Genomic DNA, 23,624 nt, shown 5'->3' on the forward strand with positions numbered 1-23,624 from the left:
TATGGTAAATAAATAGGCCTTTCAAAATTATATATCTCTTTCAGTCCTAACTTATATAGAAACGGCTAAAACACTCACGTATATATATATATCCGGTGTCGGCACCGACTAGATTCGACAGTGAGCTACGTGCCGCGTCCGCGAAATAATACCAGTCCCACTCACCCTTATGAAGGGCCCCCGATGGGCTCGAAACTAGTCGGTGACGACACCGGATATATATATACGTGAGTGTTTTAACCGTTCCTATATAAGTTAATGATAATGTCTCACGAAAGTTTGAATAATCTTTCAGTCCTTTTAAAAAAAATTAGATTTTTTTTTGTATTGAGGTTTTCAAATATCTTGGAAACTCGGAATATATACCCTGTACTCATGTTTAAATAGTGGTTTTTCTTTTTAATGGTCTATTTATTAAGTACAGTTGAACCTTGGATAAGCGAGAAACCTCTGTAAGCGAGAAAAATATCAACTTCCCTTGGACTTTAGCTTATTTAGATACAACTTTTAGTTACAATCTTAGTTGTATTTGAATAGCTTTCGAAATATATTCATATAAGTACAATCATAAAGAAAAGTGTTAGAAAAAAAATTAAATCTGTATTTGAAATTTTATTAATACGTCAAGTTATTTAAAAAATATACTTATTAAAGTATAATCTTTAAGTTAAAATTAGAATCTCGTTGTATTTTTAACGCGGGTTTTCACTGCGTTTGAGAATTTAGTTTTTTAAATTGAACATATAATAATTTTCTTTATGACTGTACTTGTATGAATATAAGGTACAATTCCAATCAACTAAGTTCGTAATTATGTTTCAACTGATAAAGCTAATAAATTAGATAGCAATATGTTTTTGTATATGTTTCTGAAGTGGAAACATGGTAAAGATTAGTATGTGAAAAATTTTACCACTCAAATTGGCTAAATTGTACTCTAAGTCTATGGATTAGGGTTGCAATTCCTTTGTGCTAGTTTGATTGGTGATTTTATTCATAAAATAGATGGGATGTTTGTAAAATATAAATAATTTTTTATATATATTATTATAAATATTTAGTAAAAAATGTATCTCTACATTTCTCTGTGGCATTGCGAGACAAAAAAGTAAATATTGTCTCTGGACTTTATGTACATATGCCAGCATTGGAATTTAAGAATAATAACTTGACCGGGAATATAAAACACTTTGCGAAATTGCGGAAAATATTGAAAAAATCTTCAGTTTTCAAGATAAAATCTTTTACAAAACATATGTTTTATACATGGATTCTGGTCTCAGAAACCAAAGATAAGTACTTCAAGTGATGTAATAAACTGATTGAAGCTCACCCAAGTCAGGATTCTTATATTCTTGGTAAGATTATAAACTCGCAGCATTACTATGGAAAATGTAACCATAGAACTCCACTGTTGTGAAACTTTGTGACACATGGAGATGTCCCTTTCCTTCTCTTTGAAAGAAAAGAGACAACTATTAATAGAAATGTCAACAGTTGAATTGTAAAATCAAGCTGGCGTTAGCATGTTATTGCGTTTTAGAGAAGTAACATTAAGCTGTACTAACTTGTGCATATTGTTTTAATATATTTTATTTTAGGAAAATGTTTGTTTTATTTAATAACTATTTGTCGCCCGCGACTCTGTCCGTGCGGAATTAAAATTAAAGATAATAAGTAGCCTATGTGTTTTTCTAGACTATGTTCTACATCTGTGTCAGATTTCATCAAGATCTGTTGAGCTGTTCCGGAGATACTTTCAAACAAACATCCATCTATACATTCGCATTTATAATATTAGTAGGATGCCTTATCCGCCTTATGGTAGTTTTTAAATAACTTTTTAGTTATTATTTTTAGAGACCATAATTTCTTATTAACGTAAAATTCAACAAAAAAACTTAACTTCAAACTTTCGTGGTTTTTACTAATATACTGTTCATCGAATATCGTTCGTTCGTGAAAGTTTGGGAGCTCAAACAACCTAATCGTGGTAAGAATCCCGTTTCTTACAGACAGTATATTAAAAAAAAATTATTAATAAATAACAGTTCCCTGCGATTTCATACTCACCAAATTAAAAAAGAAAACTAATAATTAATATGGCATATCACCTGGAGATAGACAAACAAAGAATTTTTCAAATAATTTCAGTAGTATCGTAGCCCTCAAAAAGGTCGGACCTCTATTATTTAGGATTTTGTCTCAGTACTAATAGGTACACTCTCGTTTGGGAAATGTAAAAAGCCTAACAAAAGCCGGACAACTCGGACACCGTTTATTTTGGCCGGACACGCAATCAAAAAACCTATCTATGTCTGGCTTTATCTGGACGCCTGACAACGCTAAATGCAAACAAACAATCAAATCTATCCTCTAAATAATTTTAGTATTCATATACGAAATTTTATAATTACGTAGTATAGAATATAATTACTAAAATTACGGTGTTAGATTTAGATAGTCTCACATTATGTCAAGTTTTGTAATTATGTCACAGCCTACTTATAACTAATTAAGTCTCAATTCACGTCGTGTTGATGCGAAGTACGTGTGTTAATTAATATTTTTTTATTATTCATTCCACATCTTAGTGACATTGTGTTGACAGTTGACAGTGATTCATTGTAATACTTCGTTTTTAAAGTAAGGAAATCAAATTGATGAAAATTGCACGTATATGTGAAGAAATTAATAAATGAAAATTTTAAATAATTTTGTGGGACATAGTTGTCTTTTCAAAGTTAATACTGTATTATAAATAAATAAATAAATAATTATATCTCATGAATAAAAAAAAATGAATAATTTTTACCTGAATATTTTGCCTTCCTTTAACCTTTACCTAAGTATATTTTTTCTGTTTTTCTTTTTCGTATTGATAAAATCATTAAATTTTATTGAAATGTGGGCGAATTGACACATTTATTCTCTATCTATATTATAATCTATCTCTTACTAATATTATAAATGCGAATGTTTAGATGGATGGATGGATGTTTGTTTGAATGTATCTCCGGAACGGCTGAACGGATCTTTATGAAATTTGACATAGATGTAGATCATAGTCTGGAAGAACACATAGGCAATTATTAAGTTTTTTTCATTCCTCGCGGACGGAATCGCGGGCGACAGCTAGTATAATATAAATGCATCTGATATATGTTTGTACACGTGAAAAATATACGAGGAAAATATGTAAGTGATTATTAACGTTATAGATCTTAAAACATCCATTTAGACTTTACTTTATCCTAGATAAAAATAACTAAATTGTCTAAATGGCCTAAGGAAATAAAATTCCTATACTTAGTACAAAAACTACACAGAAGTTAATAATTAAATTGAAAGCAAACAAATCCGGCGGAACATGATAGTAATCGTTGAATAATTATTATGTAATTGCCCTAAACTTGTATGCGTTCGCGTCATATCATTACAAAGGAATATGAACCTTAATTTTATTACTTCAATGTAGTTTTTACTTTAAACTTTACATATAGTAGGCAAAAATGTGCAATTTAGAAACATTATTTATCAAAGGAATTTAGTACATAAACATCAAGAAATAAAGTCGTTAATTGTTTGTAATTTATGGGATTGTATATCACTGCGTAAACGAAGGTGCGTTGTGCGAAATTTCGTGTTGATAATAATTGTGATTCATCGGACGCCGCTAGCCTTGCGAGTAGAATTTTGATAAATTATTCGACTTTCCCTTGAAGGGTTATTCTGGACAACGATCGAGTTACGATCGAACTAACAACGAACTAGTTAAGTGATGGTAAATACTTAAAGTTCATGAATACTTGGGGCTTTTTAACCATAGGGTCTAAAAGCACATGACCTGGACGGCAAACTGTGAGAGTCAAGTTATAAGGAAGGTAGTGACGTCAGAAATATCGAATTATCCATTAACGTCTACCAAAGACGAAACCTAGTGCGCTGTCTATATAGAGTGGGATAAGAACAGAAAGGTGAAGATGAATCGTGATTATCATCATCAGCTCACTATACGTCCCCGACGAGGGGCTCGGAGCCTACCCCAAGTTAGGGGTGACTAGGGCATACTAAACCCCTGGCCCAGTGCGAGTTGGCTGACTTCACACATATCATTAAATTTCTTCTCAGATATGTGCAGGTTACATAACGATGTTTTCCTTCGGATAAATGTACATATGTAAATAGAGACTCGAAAAACACACTGGTGCATGGCGGGATTCGAATCCAGGACCTGCAAGTCAAGTGCTTAACCATTGAGCTACCGAAGCTCTAATTCGTGATTAATAAGCTATTTCATTAACATTATGTGAATTGAGCTCTATCGTAATTTAGAATCAGAATAAGCCTGTTGTTCACTTATTAGCATAGCGCCCCTAGTCTATATGAAGCGGTGTTGATGCACAGCGTCAGTCTTCAGTCTCACCAGGTATAACCACGCGGTACATCATGAATATTGCTATTTTTGTGAGTAACGAAACTTTTTAATTAATAATCTATATTAATTCAACGATTTTTTTTGTGGAATTCATAAAATAATGTTTTAGTGTCAATTTGAAATAATTATTGTAATATAATTTATTGTCAGCATTTTCATTTTCAAATTTATTTTGAAGTTAAAACATTTCATATATATCCAATTAATTTCTAAATTTAATCATTTAAATAATTCAATTACAGGTAACCCTACTCTGTATCGTTGGGGCATCAACATCAAAGGCAACACTACAACATATATCAGATAAAGTGGCAACACACATAAAGACATTGACAGAAAAAGCTGCGACCACAATACACAAGCTCGCATCCGATATAGATCCAAAAAAACTGGAGCAATTGGATTTATTACAACTATTTACAAAGAAACTAGCGAAGAAACCACATCCTGAACTTGTAATTATTGATCCGTACCAAGTGGATAGATTAAAGTATTACTTTGAACATGCTCATGGTCACAAGAAACCTGTACCACATGTAACTCCAATTCCGCCAATAAGACATCCACCGCCTGTACCACATAAGCAGTATGGAATACCACACTAATTAGTTATATATAAGTTCTATAGCGTCGTATGTGAAAAAACATATTATTATCTCCGTTTCATCGAATAGAATGAAAGGAATGGCAACATCTTTTTGCAGTGTCAAATTACGGTTACAAATTCATTATGTAACTTCAAACTTTCGTGGTTTTTACTAATATAATGTTCGTAAGAATCGGGATTCTTACCACGATTAGGCTGTTTGAGCTCCCGATATTTCGGCACAGTTGCATGCGCCATGTTCACGGGTTGACTGGTGTTGTGCGGTAGTGTAAAAAATGTTAAAGATAGCCGTATCGGTCTACCTTCTTCCTGATAGTGTCTAGTGTATATAGTGTCTTCCTATAGTGGTCGCCGAATCAGGAAGAAGGTAGACCGATACGGCTATCTTTAACATTTTTTTACACTACCGCACAACACCAGTCAACCCGTGAACATGGCGCATGCAACTGTGCCGAAATATCGGGAGCTCAAACAGCTCAAACATCGTGGTAAGAATCCCATTTCTTACGAACATTAAATTCATTATGAATTGCTCCGTTTTTTTTTAAACATTAGTCTGTTTTATAAGTGTGTTACATAATCTGTGAAGTGTTGAATTATTTTGAACTGTGTACCAAAAATAAATAATTATAAAATATAGCAACACCCGCAATTAGATTGTACAAATTGACTGAAGACTTATCAAATGAAGGACATGTAAATAAAAGTTAATATTGAATAAATCTTTTTTATTTTCCTTTATATTACGTTACAAATTAGAAACTTATTTAGCTTCTATCATTTATTTTGGAATACATAAAAACGATCATAAAATCGACGCCCCCATCAAATAATCCTGTAATGCACTCTTACCGGGTTCTTGCTTTCCGTCGAATTTGGCACCTTAAGGTCCTATTTTTTTATATTTTTCTTAATGTTAATTACGGAGATAAAAAGTCATTATTGAAGCAGATTTTTTTTTATTTCTGGTATTATAATTTTTCCTTCATAGCACAAAATACGTCCGGAATATATGAATGAAAATTAAATACAAAGTAGCTATAAAAATTAACTTTGTTTTGGTATCTAAAAGATTCTTGTACAATAATTATTGATGAAGTTATTAAAGAAATACGGTTTTTTGCTTCTCCTGAAAAATTTGATTTTTCCTATTCGGTGGGGGCGTCGATATTAACTTTAATAATTATAAAAAAAACTACACCATTCGGGTTAAATACAATGTATAAATATAAATATATTGAATAACAAGAACAATATAATAACTATTTTCCAATGTTCAAATCATTTAACAATTTGTCAAAAACGTCGTCGTTATCGCTTTCTTTTTGCCTAAAATCATTCAAACCATTTTGGAAATCACCAAATTCTACTGGCTGTGTATCTGTGTCTACTAAACCTAGTTCTGTCAAAAGTGACAGATTGTCAGTTTCATTTTTAACGTCACTGTCAAACGTGCTAGCTGTCAGATCGGGTAACAGCTGCTCGGATGAATCAGCGTCATTGTCTTTGGTCTGTCTACGATTGTTGACGTTTCCCAACTTTTCTTCATCTGACGCGTCATGATATTCCTGAATTTCTTTACCGTATTCCAGATCTTCGTCATCTTGATTATCCTAAAAGCGATTTGATTTTTTTGTTTTGAACACATTTATCAAACTTTCTTGTTCCTAACAAAATTGCTATACAAAACATAACATTAAATATCTTAAAAATTACATCAAATCATTTTTCATAATTTTATTGTATACTTGAAAAAGAAATTTAAGTAAATTATTTAAAAGTTACCTGCAGTATTTGTGCCGTAGATTTGTACTGGAAGGCATTTTGTGACAAGTCCACTTCCACTGGAAAGAGTGTGGAGTTCTCTTTCAGTTGTTCCACCGTCTGACTAGTGCGAGAGAGATAGTTGTGAATTGAGATTACTTATTGTGTGGATAAGTTTTTATACATACATTTGAATTTAATTAGGAATAATTTATTATCAAATAAGTGTTGATTTTGACTTAAGAATTTTGTTTGTTAAATTGTGTGAAAGAGGAAAGGTATTCAGATATAATAGCAGGTAGACATTTGAATTACATTGCTTTTCATTGTTCTAAGATAATAAATAAAACTTACTTATGGTACACAGCCAGACCCTGGATAAACCTCTTGAGTTGATATGCAACGTCCTGAGTCTTCTTATTGTCTAAGAGTTCTAATTTCACCATAACATCTGATCTCAGACGAGCAAACCTTGTTCTCGCTTCTTGTCGACATCTTAAAATCAATCTAAAGAAAAACAAATCGTATAGTGTATAATTTGAGCGCCTTACTAAACATAATAGCAATGTTACTTACAGACAGTATATTTTTTGCTATTTTTTTTCAGAAGGTTTATCGATGAGTTTATGAAGTGTAAATGAAGTATAAATCAGTAATTCAAATCTACAATTTACCTGTATTCATAATTTCCAGTTTCTACTCTATACAGTGGTTCTTGTAACGCATTGTATCCATATTCTTCATCGTCCATTTCCTTCACTTTGAGACAGTAGGAGAGATATTCAAACTTCGTGTCCGCGTATTTTCTGATAGTTAATTTTGTATCGGGTATAGCCTTGTTGAGGTACGTACCCATGTCTGATAGAATCTAAAAAGAAATATTCGTTAAAACAAGAATATTAAACATATTATATTAACAGTGGTAGATACCGCAACAACTATATTTGTTGGGTGCACAAATGGGCTTTGAGCAGTGAAATACCACAACCACATAGAAGACAAGCGTCTGATGAGTGTGGTGCTGGAGGCCTAATTTTAGTTCTTTTTCCCTTCCCACCCTTTCCGGATTAGGAAAGGATGTTAAGGGGAAGTGGATTTGGCGGAAGAGGATACGCGTAGGAAGGGGAAATATCCTCTTTCTGGGCGTTCCCTTCTCCGTTTATTAAAGATAAGTAATGCATCTGCATTTGCGGATGTCTATGGTCAACGGTCCTTGCTATTTCGGCGAATTCAGGTGGCCGTATGCTCGTTTGCCAATTTTGATATAAAAAAAAACATAGACAACAATAATATAATACTACCCTACTAAATAGTTTGACTGAAATTTCCTTCTGAATTTACACAAACAGACAAAAAGAAACAACTCCTTACTCATGCTTATACATCTTATACATACGATTTTAAATTTATTCACTACTAACTTTTACCCGCGACTCCGTCCGCGCGGAATAAAAAAAAATAGAAAACGGGGTAAAAATTATCCTATGTCCGTTTCCTGGTTCTAAGCTACCTGCCCACCAATTTTCAGTCAAATCGATTCAGCCGTTCTTGAGTTATAAATAGTGTAACTAACACGACTTTCTTTTATATATATAGATATATATATATAGATAGAGTGGGAAATGGATACGTTGATGATTTCTTTATCTATTTTATACGGTTTTTTATAATTTCTTTTTAATAATTTATTAACTTGCCGGTTTCAATGTCTTCAACATCTTAATACCATCTCTCTCCAGCGCCCTGTGGTACTGCCCAAACTTTGTGAAGGCCTCAGATGCTCTCGCTTGAGGCTCCCTCACTCCGATAGCGGCGAATACATCGCCCAATGCTTTGTATGTTTGTAGTAAATCGAAGTAGGATTTTAACATTCTGAAAGGTATATTTTGTATATAATTTTAATATCTAAGCGCCTGTAGAAAAAATGCTTGTTAATTTTTCGAATTGATTCTTTTGGATTTTTTTTAGTAAGGTATTTCTAAAGTTCATGTTTGTTCCTCAGTTTGTTTAAACAATAATTCTATGATTAATCCCAATATTTATTTATGAATGTTAACTTTTTTTTACCTCTTAGCGTTCTCAACTAATCTCTTATATGTATTCTCAGTGTCTCTCATTTCGTTCAGTTTAGCGACCAGTGTATCATTGCAGAGTATAGCTCTAGAGAAACCTAAAGCATCAGCAGTGCCGGCAGACATGTTCTCAACTAGTCTGTGCTTCATCTTCTTCATTATGATATCCAATGATTTACCCTGTTTTGGATCCGCATGAAGTTTATTATAATTAATTGTTACTTCGTCCTGAAATGTTATAAAAAATAAAATTGACGTACACGGGTATATATTAAAATTATAACTTAGGATTCACTCAAGGAAAAACACAACGTCTTTTAAGTATAGGGTAAAAGACATATTTATTGACCAGTCTTAATTAACTTAAAAAACCTAATTAAAGTAAAATACTAATAATAAAAAGGCACTTTCAATGTGTACCTTAGCATTTTGAATCATTTTCGCGACTTCAACTTTAGTCTTTCCCTTCACAGTCTGTCCGTTGACACCGACCAATTCATCCCCGCTTTGTAGCGTACCGTCTTTTGAAGCCGGTGTGTTGTCGAAGATCTGTAATGGAACAATACAACACAGAGTTCCTAACTACAAACAGAATATGATGTAGATAGCTAAACATCAGATTATCTGCCGTCCCTTAGGAGTCAGATATATTGTTTTATACATTTTAACTCATTAGTGCTTCTTTCAATATTATTTTTCATCGGGATTTCATAATTACTGTTAACTTTCTCTATAAAAATTACATATGTACCCATCATTATCCATTATCAGCTCACTATACGTCCCCACCGAGGGGCTCGGAGTCTACCCAAAGTTAGGGGTGACTAGGCCATAGTCAACCACGCTGGCCAAGTGCGGGTTGACTTCACACATATCATTGAATTTCTTCTCAGATATGTGCAGGTTGCATCACGATGTTTTCCTTCATCGTAAGAACGTCGGAAAAATGTACATACAAAAACACAGTGGTACATGGCGGGATTCGAACCCAGGACCTGCAGATTGCAAGTCAAGTGCTTAATCCCTGACCCACCGACGTACAATTGTACAAAAATGTTGCCATATTATCTCACCTGGACGATATACAAGCAGGGGCACAGTGGCGCCCCACCGCCAATACTGATGCCGATGAGATTCTTCTCATCCTTGCTCAGTACTACACTGCCTGACGTAACCGTCATGCCCCTACAACATTAAGTACACTCTCAACAATCAATCTTAAAATAATTAGACAATTTTTCAAATAATAGTTATTTGTAATCAGAGCCGTCTTAACCTTGGGCGCGTGGGTGCCAAAATCAGTCTGATGACCCTATATGTAGTATCCATCCATTGGCTGATATCACCCGGTTAAAAGGACACTGTTCTTAAATGTACATTTATGATAAGGGTTGGTAAAATAACAGATGAGTGATAGACCAAATATCAAATTCGCCTTTGAAATTACAGATTCTAGCAAATATTAAAAATACATACATACGACAAAAAAAATTACTAAGTTAATCAACAAATACTAACTTAATTACATATCGAAAATACAGAAACTAAAATAAATCTAGCTGTAACTTTAACTAGTTTAGGCACAGACCTAAAAAAAAAGGATAAATGGCGATATTAAATTAAGAGAAGGTATTAAATAAAAGATTTATTTATAGGATACATTTTTATTCGTGACCATCTAGCGTTTTAGCATTACATACAAATTACAGAGTAATTTATAAATATTTTATAAGTATGCAATTACGCGATGAGATGTACTTAGTTAATACTTTTCCAGAACATTTTAGCTAAGTATAATTTTACTAGTTACTAGGGTAAATCAGGTAGATATTGTCCAGAGGCGCAAACAGAAACATTTTGACTGTAATTTCGTATAGTTGTATGTTTCGAAACTTTCTTGAACGGAAAATTTTAAACACTATAGCAGCAGGAATTTGCTTCACCGTACGTCCAAAATGAAGTTTGTGCTCGCAATTTGTTAGTTAATTTTACGCCTGATAGAGGCGCTGCATAAATCTCAATACTTTGTCAAAACGACGATATCAAATTCACCGAAATTCCTGTCACAATGTTTCCTGCTTGAGCCTTCGTTACTCTGTTATTGTAACAGATAATATTATCAATTCAACTTTTTAAATACAAGGTAACAAATCTTAGACGATTACAATTATTGTGAGAATTATTAGACAGGTGACTTTGACTCTACATTTACCTTACGCATTCACTTAACCTAGATAATTAAGCTTGTTGTAATTGTAAGTACGACCTTCACTTAACTTCAAGTTAAATGAAATAATATAAAAATGTTTTAAAATTCGACGAACAACGAAACACGAATGAAAACTGTGAAATAAAAAAAGGGTTCAAGCATTAGTAATCATTCTAGCCTAAATAGATATTTATAACATACTAGCTGTCGCCCGCGACTCCGTCCGTGCGCAGTTAAAAAAAAATGAAAAATAGATGTTGGCCGATTCTCAGACCTACTGAATATGCTCACAAAATTTCATGAGAATCGGTCAAGCCGTTTCGGAGGAGTACGGTGACGAAAACTGTGACACGAGAATTTTATATATTAGAAGTAAATTCGGTTAGCGAAATTTAAGTGTGCTGCGGATTTTAATAAAAATTAGCTATTATCTGGCTTAGTACTCGTTAATTGACTCCTTAGGAAGATCAACAGTGTAGATTTCTCATACTAAGGAAGTCCATATAATGACTGTGAGTAGGGCAGTATGTTAGTCGAGGTTAAGATAACTCTACTAAATAACATATCTAGCTTTTTATCACGTTTATATATAAAACTTGCATTAATTCTTGATATTGAAGTAAATATCTCTCCTTTCGTAAATCATTGAAGATGCAATTCGTAGAATCTTCATCATCTTTAGACGAACTGAAATTGTGTAAATATATTTGAGGATCGTTGGAACAAAAACAGTTAAATCACATTTTGACATTTTTTTATTACGATGCCAATTGTTTGTAAGCCATGAACTGGCCTGTATTTTTTACTCTATTCCAAAAAAAAAAATGATTTTTCGGTTTTTGTTCCGACGATCTTTATTTTTAATTAGTGATCTAATCTACGAAATATTTAAGTGTAAGATGTGAAAAACAGGTTTGGAAAACTGTCTATTTTTTAAATTGTTTATTTTCCATTAAGTAAATACTGTTTCGTCATGATAAGGGAGAGTTTACACAACCTCAAATTACCTTCCATTAACATTATAGTCGAAATAATTTTAGTTATTTTTGGATTGTGTTACCGCACTTTTGCCTTAATGCAAATCTAAGTTACGGCGTCCAAAGGACACTTTGTTTTACTCTTATCTCTGAAAGTATAACACACTTTCACTACATGACATTATTTTGTGGCATAACAATATTGTACTCAAAGATTTGTTGTAGCGTTTTTATCTTGTAAGAAAAAAATGAATACTCACTTCTCCATATTTTTCAGTTCGTTTTCAGGGTTTTGTGAATCCAATACTATGGAAGCACTGATCAAATGTAACATTTAATTTACAGTAAAAATGTAACACAAAAAAATCACAGATTACAAATATTTCGGTATTTTTAATTCTTACCTCTCATCCAAATCCATAGATAATAATAATTTGTTTTTTCGTTTCCTGCCACCGAGGCTAAATACACAAAAAAATAAAATAAAAGAAAATAAAAAGTAGGTAAATTAAAAATAATCTTATCAAAATAACCGAAAATTGCGTTTTCAATTTTTTTTTCGCTCTTTTTTTTCATTTTTCAAAATAATGAAATACCACCTTATTATTATTAATCATAAAAAAATATCTTGCACATAAATTCGCGATTTTCTAAATACAGTTTAAATTTTTTTTTAATGATTGTATTTTTCATCGATAGCAAAATAAATAAGTTAAAAATACTTAGGATATCTACAGCGTACAGTTAATAAAAAAACTAGGAAAAAATACTCATAAATTGTATATATATATCTGTGCTTTAAGTACTATGCTATATCTAAATTTATGATCATATTTAATTAATTTTATATTTACATTTTGTCCTCGTACATAGTATGAAGTAGAAGTGATGTAAGTTGAGGATATATTTTCGGTTCGAACGGATAAGTATTATTATTTTGCCACATTCTTTCACTAACAAAACGACAATAAAACACAATAAATACGTCTAAATCATTCCTCGAATATTACACAAACAATAGACATTTCTGCAACACAAAAAGGAAGGATATTACGTTGACTTGATAAGCAAAATTGTCGATAACAAAATGTATTTAACAAACACAACTCACGTACATTTTGTCCTCTTCGAAGAAATAATCATCGTCGTATTCCTGCATCATTTTTTATTTATTTTATTAATAAATAACACTGTATAAAAACATTCGTTGTGCTCCTTTAATTAATTGTCAAAAATATTGATTTTTCCATTTCGTATTTACGTGGGAGGATGCGTCGGTAAAACAGCACGCATGCGTAGTTTCGAGCACTGAAGAGACATTTAGAAAATTAAAATCGAGGAGTGGAGGAAAGGAGGTTTCGATTTTTTGTGTTGTTATTCGGTTATATCATTTTTTAATCCTGATTATGGTGGCTTAGAACAATCTGAATTTAAAAAAAAGCTATTAATGAAGACTGGAAAATGTATGTTTTAATACAAATCTATTACAAAACTAAAACTATGTCTTTACTAGTTTCATTGAACTTCTAAACATACAAAACTACACTCATTACTGGTTACAGCTAAAGTAGAAAACAAAATTTCTATTTAATTTACTTACAACTTTGAACTATGAATATTAATAAAGCATACATGCAAATTACCAAACCTTTATTTACTCTACAGTTATATAGTGTATTTAAATTTAAAATTAACAGCCTTTATACTACTTAACATATTAGACAAAAACGATACAATGCCAATACAAAAAAATATATTGTGAAAGAATACTGTCGTGTAAGGAATGGCGGCATTCGGCAGTTAGCTGACTGACGCAACACTATCAAGTCAGCCAGGCATAATAACCTGATGATTGTGCAATAAAGCCTGAACTGTTTTTAAATGTAACGTTGCGTCCATTTCGCTTGCACGGACAGTACGGCAGAGCACGCTATTCGAGTTACTCTCATATTTTAAAATGAAAAAAGTTATTGTGAGTAATTTTTTTATTTAGTCTTGTATACATCAGAATTGGAAATACATTCATATTGTGATTTTATTGTATCAGTAAAAACAAGTTAGATATTTCATCATGAAGTTAATTTGATTTTAATTATCTTTGTGAATTGGGTGCAGTTAAAATCCCGCCAAAATGTGACTTATTTTTTCTAGCTGTCATTATGTCTGTGCGCGCTGTTTTACCGACAAATTTTATGCGGTGATGTTGGACCTATCGGAAGTTTTATAAGAACGAATCTGGTTGGTCATCCTGTCATCCATGAGGAACAGAGTTGGATCTTCGACCCCGAAGTCGCTTTGCGTAGAAGAAAGCAGTTTATCGAACTTAATGGTGATAAAGGAGAGAAATTGATCGAGAGACTTGGTTTGGGTATCGATGGATACGACGAAGAGAGATTAAAAATACAAAGAGCAAGAGATGAAGGACATTTGGGTGGTTTAAATGCATTACTACCTTAAAATTAAACGTTAATTAGTTTAAAAAGTAGTTTAAGAGTTTAAAAACTTATTGTCTCCTTTCTAGTCTACTCATATTGTATTTAAGGATCTAAAGAAGTAAAGACGCTGGTTTAATAAAATGCTTTATTTATTTGTTAACAACAAATTTACCGAAACAATCTAATAAAACAAGTATGTTATTATTTATACTCTTTGAAGTACTGACACCAAACATATAAAATAATTTTTAAATATTCTAATATAACCTTATCGTATTTTGTGAAAGAAAGTATTTGCGGTTTTCGGACGATACAAAAATGGCGGCCTAAATAAGGTTAAGTGAAACAAAAGAAGATTAATAAAACCAAAGGATCTCTGTTTTCTTCCATACGAAGTTATTCTGTTTCTTTTTTAATTTTATACCAACATAAAACATTTACCAATGTAAGAAATTAAATTTGACATACTTCCAACTAAAATCGGTTCAGTAGTTTTTGAATTTATTGAAAAAAATATATATTATATTGATTTACAACGTATAATTTAAATTCAAAACTATGTAACAGCTACGCAAACTAAACAACTAAGTTATTAGTAATTTTAGAAATATATACTTTAGTTTTTCCTCAGCAATAGAACTGGCGACCTTCGATTTGTTTTTGCAATGCATCTAAATAACGCATGACCTCAGAATAATTCTTTTGAAAATATAGAAATATAACCTTTGTATAATGTCAGTGAGATTTCAATACCGTAACAGTAGAAAATAATATTCACATATCACTAGCTGTCGCCCGCGACTCCGTCCGCGCGCAGTTAAAAAAAAAATGGAGGGGGTTATGAAAAATAGATGTTGGCCGATTCTCAGACTTACTGAATATGCTCACAAAATTTCATGAGAATCGGTCAAGCCGTTTCGGAGGAGTACGGTGACGAAAACTGTGACACGAGAATTTTATATATTACATTTATTTCACAGTTATATGTAAGGTATGTAAACATTTTTTAATAATAATAACCTCATTTAATCCATTCAGAAAGCAAACAATAATTAGAAAGTAAACAATAATAATGTAAAAAGAACATGTTGAAAGGAGAGAAAAACAAAAACTATAAAAAAGCAACAGTCATGTGTTTTAGACAATAACTTTCTTTTACTGTCTGGTTTATTCACGTTGAAAGGATTAAAAATTATTGTGATCTTTTACTTAACTACTTGGTACATATGTACACACTAGATGTCGCCCGCGACGGAATTAAAAAACCCAAATAGCCTCTGCGTTCTTCCAAACTATGCTCTATGCCAAATTTAATTGAGATCCGTTGAGACGTTTTGAAGATACCTTTTAAGAAACATCTATTCATCTAAATTTTGGCGTTTATAATATTACCAAGTTAGACAAATAAGGATATCTGTTCCGGTGGGCATAGTTCAAATTAAATTATGACAGTTCACTAGCGCCCTTTTGTCCACGTCAAAATCCCTTTTTTACTGAAGCTGTCAAGTGATTTTTCTTTTATGCCATGTCTATGCTTCGTAGGTTTTATCTGCATATATTCTGGCAGAAGCAACCGCGATAGTTACGCCTCTGTCACCGGGCCAGTTACTATAGATGTCATGACAGGTTTTTTTTCTTTCATTGTTTTTTCTATGGCCATGTAGGTTTTACATATTTTCTGGAAGGGAAAATAAATGGACTTGTAATTATTTATTGACTAACTTCACAGATGACTTTCTATTGCGATGTTAATTTGAGAATTAACTATGAAGGTCAAGATTGTTAATTATGTATTGGGTAGGCGGGTTGCTAAATCGAATAAATTATTGCATTCCTTTGATATAACGATGTTTATTAACATTTAATGCTTTTTAGGTGTTTTATGAATTAATCCTTGGGAAGTTTTTTCTCACACTATGCATATATTATTTTTTTGTATAGTTAATTTCGCTGAATTCATTTTTTTTTCTGTTTTCGATCCTTGAACATGCTAAAATAAATAGAGAATTTAACTAACTATTTTTTTTTTAATTTCATAAAATTAGTTAAAAAACTTAACAAAAAGCCAACATCACGCGGTGTTCCCAGGCGGTCACCCATCCAAGTACTGACCGCGCCCGACGTTGCTTAACTTCGGTGATCGGACGAGAACCGGTGTATTCAACGTGGTATGGACGTTGGCGACAGGTGAAGAACAATTTTAGTATAAAACATGCTTCTTTCCATTTTTTGATTCATAATAAAATAAAATAATAAAAAATAATACTATTCAAAATTTCACAATGTAATTCCAAAAGTAAAAAACTGAAGGAAAACTCCATAGGCTTTCTATAGGATAATTATAAAAAAATCGTAAAAGCAATTGTTTTGTTTTCATTAAAGTTTAATAGATGGCGCTAACGTTAAAAATGATTTAACCAACTAAAAATTCGCGCCATCTAGTGTGTAGTAAATACATTAGTGGCACTTTCTAAATTGTAAATATTGTAATCTAAATATAAAGTAATCAGGGTAAAGAGTAAAGAGCACCCTATCTATACTATCCCAAAATATTCACACTTAAGAAAATATTGCTTTTTCAGATGGGCCAAAGCCCTAAATAAATATGTCAAAACATATTTATTTAGATTTATTTCTAGATGTTTTATTCTTAAAAATTCCATTTTACACTAAAAATTAATAGAAGATTTAATTTTATTAGAATTTTATTATATTTTTACTGCCATCTGTTAGAGATTCATTAAAATTATAAATTTTTTATTTTAATTTTATAAATAATAACACGGTACATAACAAGAAACTTTCGTGAGCCTTTATAAAGTACCAATTTTTGGTAAGTTAAATCAATTCGTAAATTAATTCTAGTTTATCGCCAACGTCCATACCACGTTGAATACACCGGTTCTCGTCCGATCACCGAAGTTAAGCAACGTCGGGCGCGGTCAGTACTTGGATGGGTGACCGCCTGGGAACACCGCGTGATGTTGGCTTTTTGCTTGCTAGTTTTGAAAACGCATGATTATGGGTTTCATTTTAATTTTTTTTCATGCAGTCACACCGAACCTTAATGTCAACTGCGCGGAGCTTACTACTATTAGGTTTAAATCTCTGTAAATAAACATTGTCAACCCTGTCATTTTGACAAAACAGAGATAATATTATGTTTTAAACGGATATTTTGGTCTCAGAACTCACGATTAAAAGTTTTTTTTGCTTTTGTTAAGATTTGTTGTTTTGTTTTAACAGTGGTAGACGCCAACAACCACATGTGTTGCATGAATTGGCTCGCCCGCTACAATACCACGACCACATAGACTGACGTGAAGTGTGATGAGTGTGCGTACCACAGATACTAAATTAAAGTCCTCTTTCCCTTCCCACCCTTTTCTTATAAGGAAAGGATGTGAAGGGGAAGTGGATTTGAAGTAGGGGACGAATAGGATTGGGAAACCCATCAATTAAACGTACGCAATTACGTGTATGGGGTTGCTTTGCTATTTCTGCGAAGTTAACTGGCCGCTATCTCGTTTACCACCTTATGATATAAAAAAACTATAAAAGATAGATATATGCTATCGCAGACTTTTATTTAGGACATTTAAAGAGCTACAATTCGCCATTCGGACAAAGAATTAGTCTAGCCATTCAAAGGGGGAACGCTGCCAGTATCTTCGGAACCTTGCCTAAAGGGACACCTTTTAATGACATATTTTAGTTTTTATGTATTATATTTAATCTAATATTTTAATGTTCATAAATAAAGTTTATATTTTAATTCACCATACATCATATTTATGTAGGTCCTATAGTTTAGCCTACGTAAGCGCTGAAAGCAAAAATGTCCCTAATTTTCGCAACAAATTTTGAAGCTATATTCAAAATCTACTAGTCTTCTAGTTATTTAAAAAAAATGGGACCCATCTGTAAGCACTTCCTTTCGATTAAAATAATTTTTATCAAAATCGGACTACCAGGGGCAGAGATTCGCAGTAACACACATTAAAAAAATACAGTCGAATTGATAACCTCCTTCTTTTTGAAGTCGGCTAAAAACAATATCTCTTATTAAAGTCATGTATAATATACCAGTAGGATTCTACAATGATTGGGTAAAGATATAAAAAATACATTGGTTCAAAATTATCTCATTTATTTCTTAAATTCTTAGGATATTACATCGTAGAGAAATATTATATTAAAACTTACAATAATGACGAAAATTATTGGAACAGGACAACTAGCTAACTTCTAGACAGTGATATACAAATATTTGGATAATTTAGTGATCATGTTTTATAGGTTTTTTATCACACAATTGTGTTGAATTTACAAAATGTTTATCGAAAATTGTATTAAATTCAAAGAGAACTTTATAAAATGATTTTTTAATTATTTAACAATAGGAATAGGAATTTAAATATGTCTGGAAAAATTGTATACAATTGCAAACGTCCATTTTTGTTTTACATCGAAAGATTTTTATAAATGTTATGTCATTTAAAGTATTGTATTTCGACCAATCTTTTTTATTGCACACGTTTTTTCAAATGCGAAAAAATTTTTGATACCTAAAGAATTAAAATTTTGGTAATAACCAACAATCTAGACTGTTACATTACTTTTTTATCATTCTTTATCCCTTTCTTTATATTTATATTATGAAAGGGATAGAAATAGTTTGTAACAATAGAATTTTGTTTAACCACACAGTACACCTACATGATATGTCTGTCGAAGACTTAAAATAGTTTAAAACATGATTTTTATTATTTTTTTAAGCCTCCGAGAGATTTATCATTAAAATAATGTACACTTATCCATTATTTAGTATAATATTAGACAAATCTAGAAAAAATGTTGATTTATTGTAGGTTTCTTAGACTAAAATCCCCGTTTAAAACATAATATTTGTTATACAGATAATGAGAGAGATGTCAATATTAATATTTTTGTTATATAAACCTTTTATCTTTTATATATTTTGAATTTTTCTTTGTTATATTTTCTGTAGATTCATCTAAAATTATAATTTAAAAAGAAATAGTTAAAAGGAAAGTAATTGTCATAAATGCATTATCGTATGAAAAATGGTTTATAATTAAAAAATTAAATATATTGTGACTGTTTCTCTTAATATAATAATTTTAAAAGTACATGATTAAATAAAAAAAATAATGAAAATTTGCTGGCTGTACGTAAAAAAAAAGATTTTTTATTTATTTAGTAAGGCACCTTGAGTTTTTGGTTTTAATTACTGGATTTATTTAAAAAAAGTATCGTCAGACAGTAAAAATAATAAAATTAAAAATTATTTTGTGACATGATTTGAGACTGAATTTAATTATAGAACTAAAAATAATTAGAATAGACGCCATCTATCGTCTTAAAGTTGATACTTAATTTTAGATTAATTTCCTTGCAAATAGAGAGTACAAATATTTTCTTTAATACACCGATCATAGAGAAACTGGTAGTTACTTATTATATACTTACATTCTAATACGAACACCAAAGAAAAATTACCGTAATATGGCATTAAAATCATAAATAACGATTTATAATTATACATAAAGAGATCAAATAACATTTTTTTTCATAGAAAATTAGTTTGTGTATTTGTGTGTGATTGTGTTATCATTGCAGAATTTAAAAAAAAATGTAATTTTAAAATTTCAAAAGTGACAAGTCTTGATTGGTGTTTGAAGGTCAGCGCCATCTCTTGTCGATTTCATAAAACTGTATTATTATGTTTCGCATATTATTTAACATCTAATATTTATTGCAAGAATGCTTGTATATTTCCTTTCGTATATAAACTTGATTTTTAAATTATTAATAACTGACAAGTGGCGCCATCTATTGTCAAGTTGCTGAAACAGTTATATTTCGTTATTTTCGTCACTCGTATGTAGATGTTTCGAATAACGTATCTTCTTCTTTCGGTCAACAAAACGTGTCTTCATAAAGTCGCGGACATCGTGGACCTGGAATTGAAAATAATTAACATTAATAAACAAACAAAAATGTCAAGGTAAAATGATTCCAAATTAAAAAAACATCACAGACATTTTGTTTGTAATGAAAATATTTTTTTCGGTTCCTTACTAGAGAAGTTCTTTACTTTAAAATCACATGTAAATTAGTAACAAGTAAATAATAAGTTTATTTCTATAACTATGATTAGATTTAATTGAAAAAATAATGTAACTTTTATTGTAACACTTAACAACTATTATTTTTTTAAATTTTAATTAAAGGTTGTATTATTAAATATTTAAATATTCACTGATAAATATATATGGAACAATATCTAAGGATTTAAATTAACACGATCACAACGTGAACAAATCATCCAAAAAACTACAAATAATTTTTAACGTCTAATAATAATATCTCAAAGTTTTTCATGAGGCGTGCCCTAAGGTCAGTTGACCAGTCTAAGTGGAACATATATTTTTAAAAGATTAAAGATAAAATCTTGTCCACTGGCAAACTTGAACTGGGTCGTTTGAAAATTAGATGGACATCTATAACACAGTTAAATTATTTTTTTTATATTTTATTTATGAACAAAGTTGTTATCCTATTTATAAAGATCATTTATTTAAAGTTCTAAATCTTTTATATAAGAAGAAGAATAATATAAGAAAAGAATAGAAGAAGGAAGAACGATTCTTATGAAAAATACTTTTTTTTAATCGAATAACATTAATTTTGTTAAGCGTGTGAAGTATAACGCATTTAAAAATTTAACAGTTTTAGGAAATATTAATTGATTTACGTTACATTATGGTGTGATAGGCGGCCGGGTTTATCCTACGTAACGGTTTATTCAAGTTCCTTTTTCGGACTGTGGGAGCTATCTTTCTGGTTTGACTGATTTGTAGTCATCGCGGTTAGATCTCGGGCTTTGGTGTAAGTAAACCTCAATAGGGTTAAGTTATGATTTAACGAACATTTTAAGTACATTTTTAAGCTACAATTTATGAAATATGTATCTTTATGTTGGTATATATTATAATACTAGCTTTTGCCCGCGACTCTATCCGCGTGGTATTAAGAACCAACTTAATAAGTAGCTTATGTGATCTACATCTGTGACAAATTTCATTAAGATCCGTTGAGCTGTTCCAGAGATACCTTTAAACAAACCTCCATCCATCTAAACATTCGCATTTATAATATTAGTAAGATGGTATAGACATGTTATTAGGGAAGAATGGTTTGTGACCGTAACGACTTCCTATTGCTTACTATAACGAAGTTGGTATTTCATTCATAGACATTTGATTTATTAAAAAAACTATCAGGGAAAAGATTTAAAACTATATTTAAGATACATTATTAGCCATCACATCTTATTTTTAGCCGACTTCAAAAAGAAGGAGGTTATCAATTCGACTGTTTTTTTTTTATGATTGTTACCGCGAATCTCCGCCCCTGGTGGACCGATTTTGATAAAAATTATTTTAATCGAAAGGAAGTGCTTGCAGATGGGTCCCATTTTTTTGATTTTTTTAAATTAAACCTTTTCCCCAACTATTCCATATTCAATTAAATTTTATTGTCGTTCACGCGTTTTTTAGCTCCTTTACGCTGTCTGCCATAATTCTAAGGTGGCTGTTCGATACATAATTCATATATTATTTATAAACGCAACACCGAACTGGATTTGAAAGAAAAAACTTGATATCAAGATTCTTTGTATTGTACATTTAACATTAAATATGATAAAAGCATTTTATTTATCGTGGAATGAATTTAAAGGTGAGAGAATTTTTCCTGTACACCTCCTCTTCCGAGGCACATTATGACTCTTGATCGTTTGCCACCGTATATAGACAAACGAGGATATCTGAACTGGTGCGTGCGGCGCTACTATTGCGGTTGGTTCTATTAGTATATGTACTTAGACATAGATAATGACATAGCTACAATACAAAGAGGATATTGTGACATTTGACGTTGACAGAGGGTCACTAGTGAGCTGTCTTAATTTAGTTCTACTTGTGCCTATATCATACCGACTTATGTCTATAGTATACTAGCTTTGACCCGCGACTCCGTCCGCGCGGAATAAAAAATAGAAAACGGGGTAAAAATTATGTCTATGTCCTTTTCCTGGTTCTAAGCTACCTGCCCACCAATTTTCAGTCAAATCGATTCAGCCGTTCTTGAGTTATAAATAGTGTAACTAATACGACTTTCTTTCATATATATAGATTTAACTACTTTTATTTGTCATTGTGCAATAATGCTGGCTGAAAATACTCATCGCTGACCTCACAAAGGAGGTTTATAATATAAAAAAAAATCGCTCAACTTTGATTAGTCTAGGTGCGGTTCATGTCGTGTCTGATAAAGGCGAGGCATCGCAATTAGTCCCAAACGTAAATTATAATAAAATATGGTATCGCCCTTGAAGCTTTGCATGTTTATAATAATTCTGATTCATAAATCTAATAGTGTTTTAACATAGAATTTTAGTTTAAATCAGGGATTCCCAAACTATTTTGGACAAGTGACCCTTTTTCCAAAATGAACTGTTACCTCAGACCCCCCATGGCCAAATTACCTAATTTTAAGATCAATTATTATTATTATTCATTCATATTTAGGTCAATAGAAGAAGACAGAGTGAGAATTAGCAATGCATTAAGTTCGATATAGACCCCTTGGACCCCTTTTGGAATCTCTGGTTTAAATAGTAAAAGCGGTGCTTTAGGAGATGAAGATTTCTACCTTGTCATAATTTGTAAATTAAAAAAAGATTAAAAAGCTATAACATTAATTTCTTTTTGGGGTTAAAACAGATATCGTTAGAAACAATTAAATTCTAATGAAATTAAAAAAAAAAATTTTTTTTTTTACTGTAAAATAGGATTTTTACGATAACACACCTAGAAATAAATGAAATTTGAAAAGATGAAAAACATAAAAAAGTAATTCTTAGTAAAGTGTATCACATAACTTGAAACATTGTGTCATTGTGGTATAGTACAGGGCTCTATTCCTGGCCCGGATTTAAAAAAACGGTCTCAAATGAAGTTAACCTATCAAGTATGTAACTATGAGTTTCCGTGCTAACATTTGTCTAAACTAAAACATATTTTCATTCCTTA

At 31.3% G+C, this 23,624-nt stretch overlaps 3 protein-coding genes and 2 non-coding genes across 7 annotated transcripts in view; 2 read left to right on the top strand and 3 right to left on the bottom strand.

Annotated features, from left to right (window-relative positions):
* Nucleotides 1–4,372: 4,372 nt before the first annotated feature.
* Nucleotides 4,373–5,235, top strand: LOC106721180. The gene is made up of 2 exons (XM_014516072.2): nt 4,373–4,467; nt 4,681–5,235. The coding sequence occupies exons 1-2, from the start codon at nt 4,450–4,452 to the stop codon at nt 5,041–5,043; spliced, it is 381 nt and encodes a 126-aa protein (XP_014371558.1). The 5' UTR covers nt 4,373–4,449; the 3' UTR covers nt 5,044–5,235.
* Nucleotides 5,236–6,279: 1,044 nt separating this feature from the next.
* On the bottom strand, nt 6,280–13,497 carry LOC106721183 (PRKCA-binding protein). 3 transcript variants are annotated; one of them, XM_045684232.1, is made up of 10 exons: nt 13,183–13,256; nt 12,937–13,094; nt 9,955–10,066; nt 9,302–9,430; nt 8,877–9,109; nt 8,507–8,681; nt 7,484–7,677; nt 7,164–7,316; nt 6,831–6,933; nt 6,280–6,658 (listed from the first exon to the last, which is right to left on the bottom strand). In XM_045684232.1, the coding sequence occupies exons 2-10, from the start codon at nt 13,011–13,013 to the stop codon at nt 6,308–6,310; spliced, it is 1,527 nt and encodes a 508-aa protein (XP_045540188.1). In that variant the 5' UTR covers nt 13,014–13,094; nt 13,183–13,256; the 3' UTR covers nt 6,280–6,307. The 3 variants fall into 3 exon arrangements, with proteins under 3 accessions (XP_045540188.1, XP_045540187.1, XP_045540189.1); XM_045684231.1 differs by having other exon boundaries at nt 12,922–13,094; XM_045684233.1 differs by lacking the exon at nt 12,937–13,094 and having other exon boundaries at nt 13,183–13,497.
* A 3,068-nt stretch (nt 13,498–16,565) lies between these two features.
* LOC123722440 lies at nt 16,566–16,684 on the bottom strand. Its single transcript, XR_006756489.1, has one exon. It is a non-coding gene; the product is annotated as a 5S ribosomal RNA (ribosomal RNA).
* A 689-nt stretch (nt 16,685–17,373) lies between these two features.
* LOC123722445 lies at nt 17,374–17,492 on the top strand. The gene has a single exon (XR_006756494.1). It is a non-coding gene; the product is annotated as a 5S ribosomal RNA (ribosomal RNA).
* Nucleotides 17,493–20,057: 2,565 nt separating this feature from the next.
* The window catches only part of LOC106721182, a 45,837-nt gene continuing 42,270 nt past the window's right edge, over nt 20,058–23,624 (bottom strand). The window contains exon 3 of the mRNA XM_045684195.1: nt 20,058–20,486. The gene's annotated coding sequence lies outside the window, so the exon portion shown is untranslated. The remainder of the gene's footprint in view (nt 20,487–23,624) is intronic.

This window comes from Papilio machaon, chromosome 25 (assembly GCF_912999745.1).
Source record: "Papilio machaon chromosome 25, ilPapMach1.1, whole genome shotgun sequence".
Lineage (NCBI taxonomy): Eukaryota > Metazoa > Arthropoda > Insecta > Lepidoptera > Papilionidae > Papilio > Papilio machaon.

Coding starts and splice junctions, on each gene's coding strand:
- LOC106721183 (XM_045684231.1), bottom strand. CDS start 13,013: ATGTGGCAAAATAATAATACTTATCCGTTCGAACCGAAAATATATCCT. Junction 7,678..8,506: donor TGTTGAAGACATTGAAACCG/GCAAGTTAATAA, acceptor ATTTCTTTTTAG/ATTCTATCAGACATGGGTAC. Junction 6,934..7,163: donor GGTCTGGCTGTGTACCATAA/GTAAGTTTTATT, acceptor CTCTCGCACTAG/TCAGACGGTGGAACAACTGA.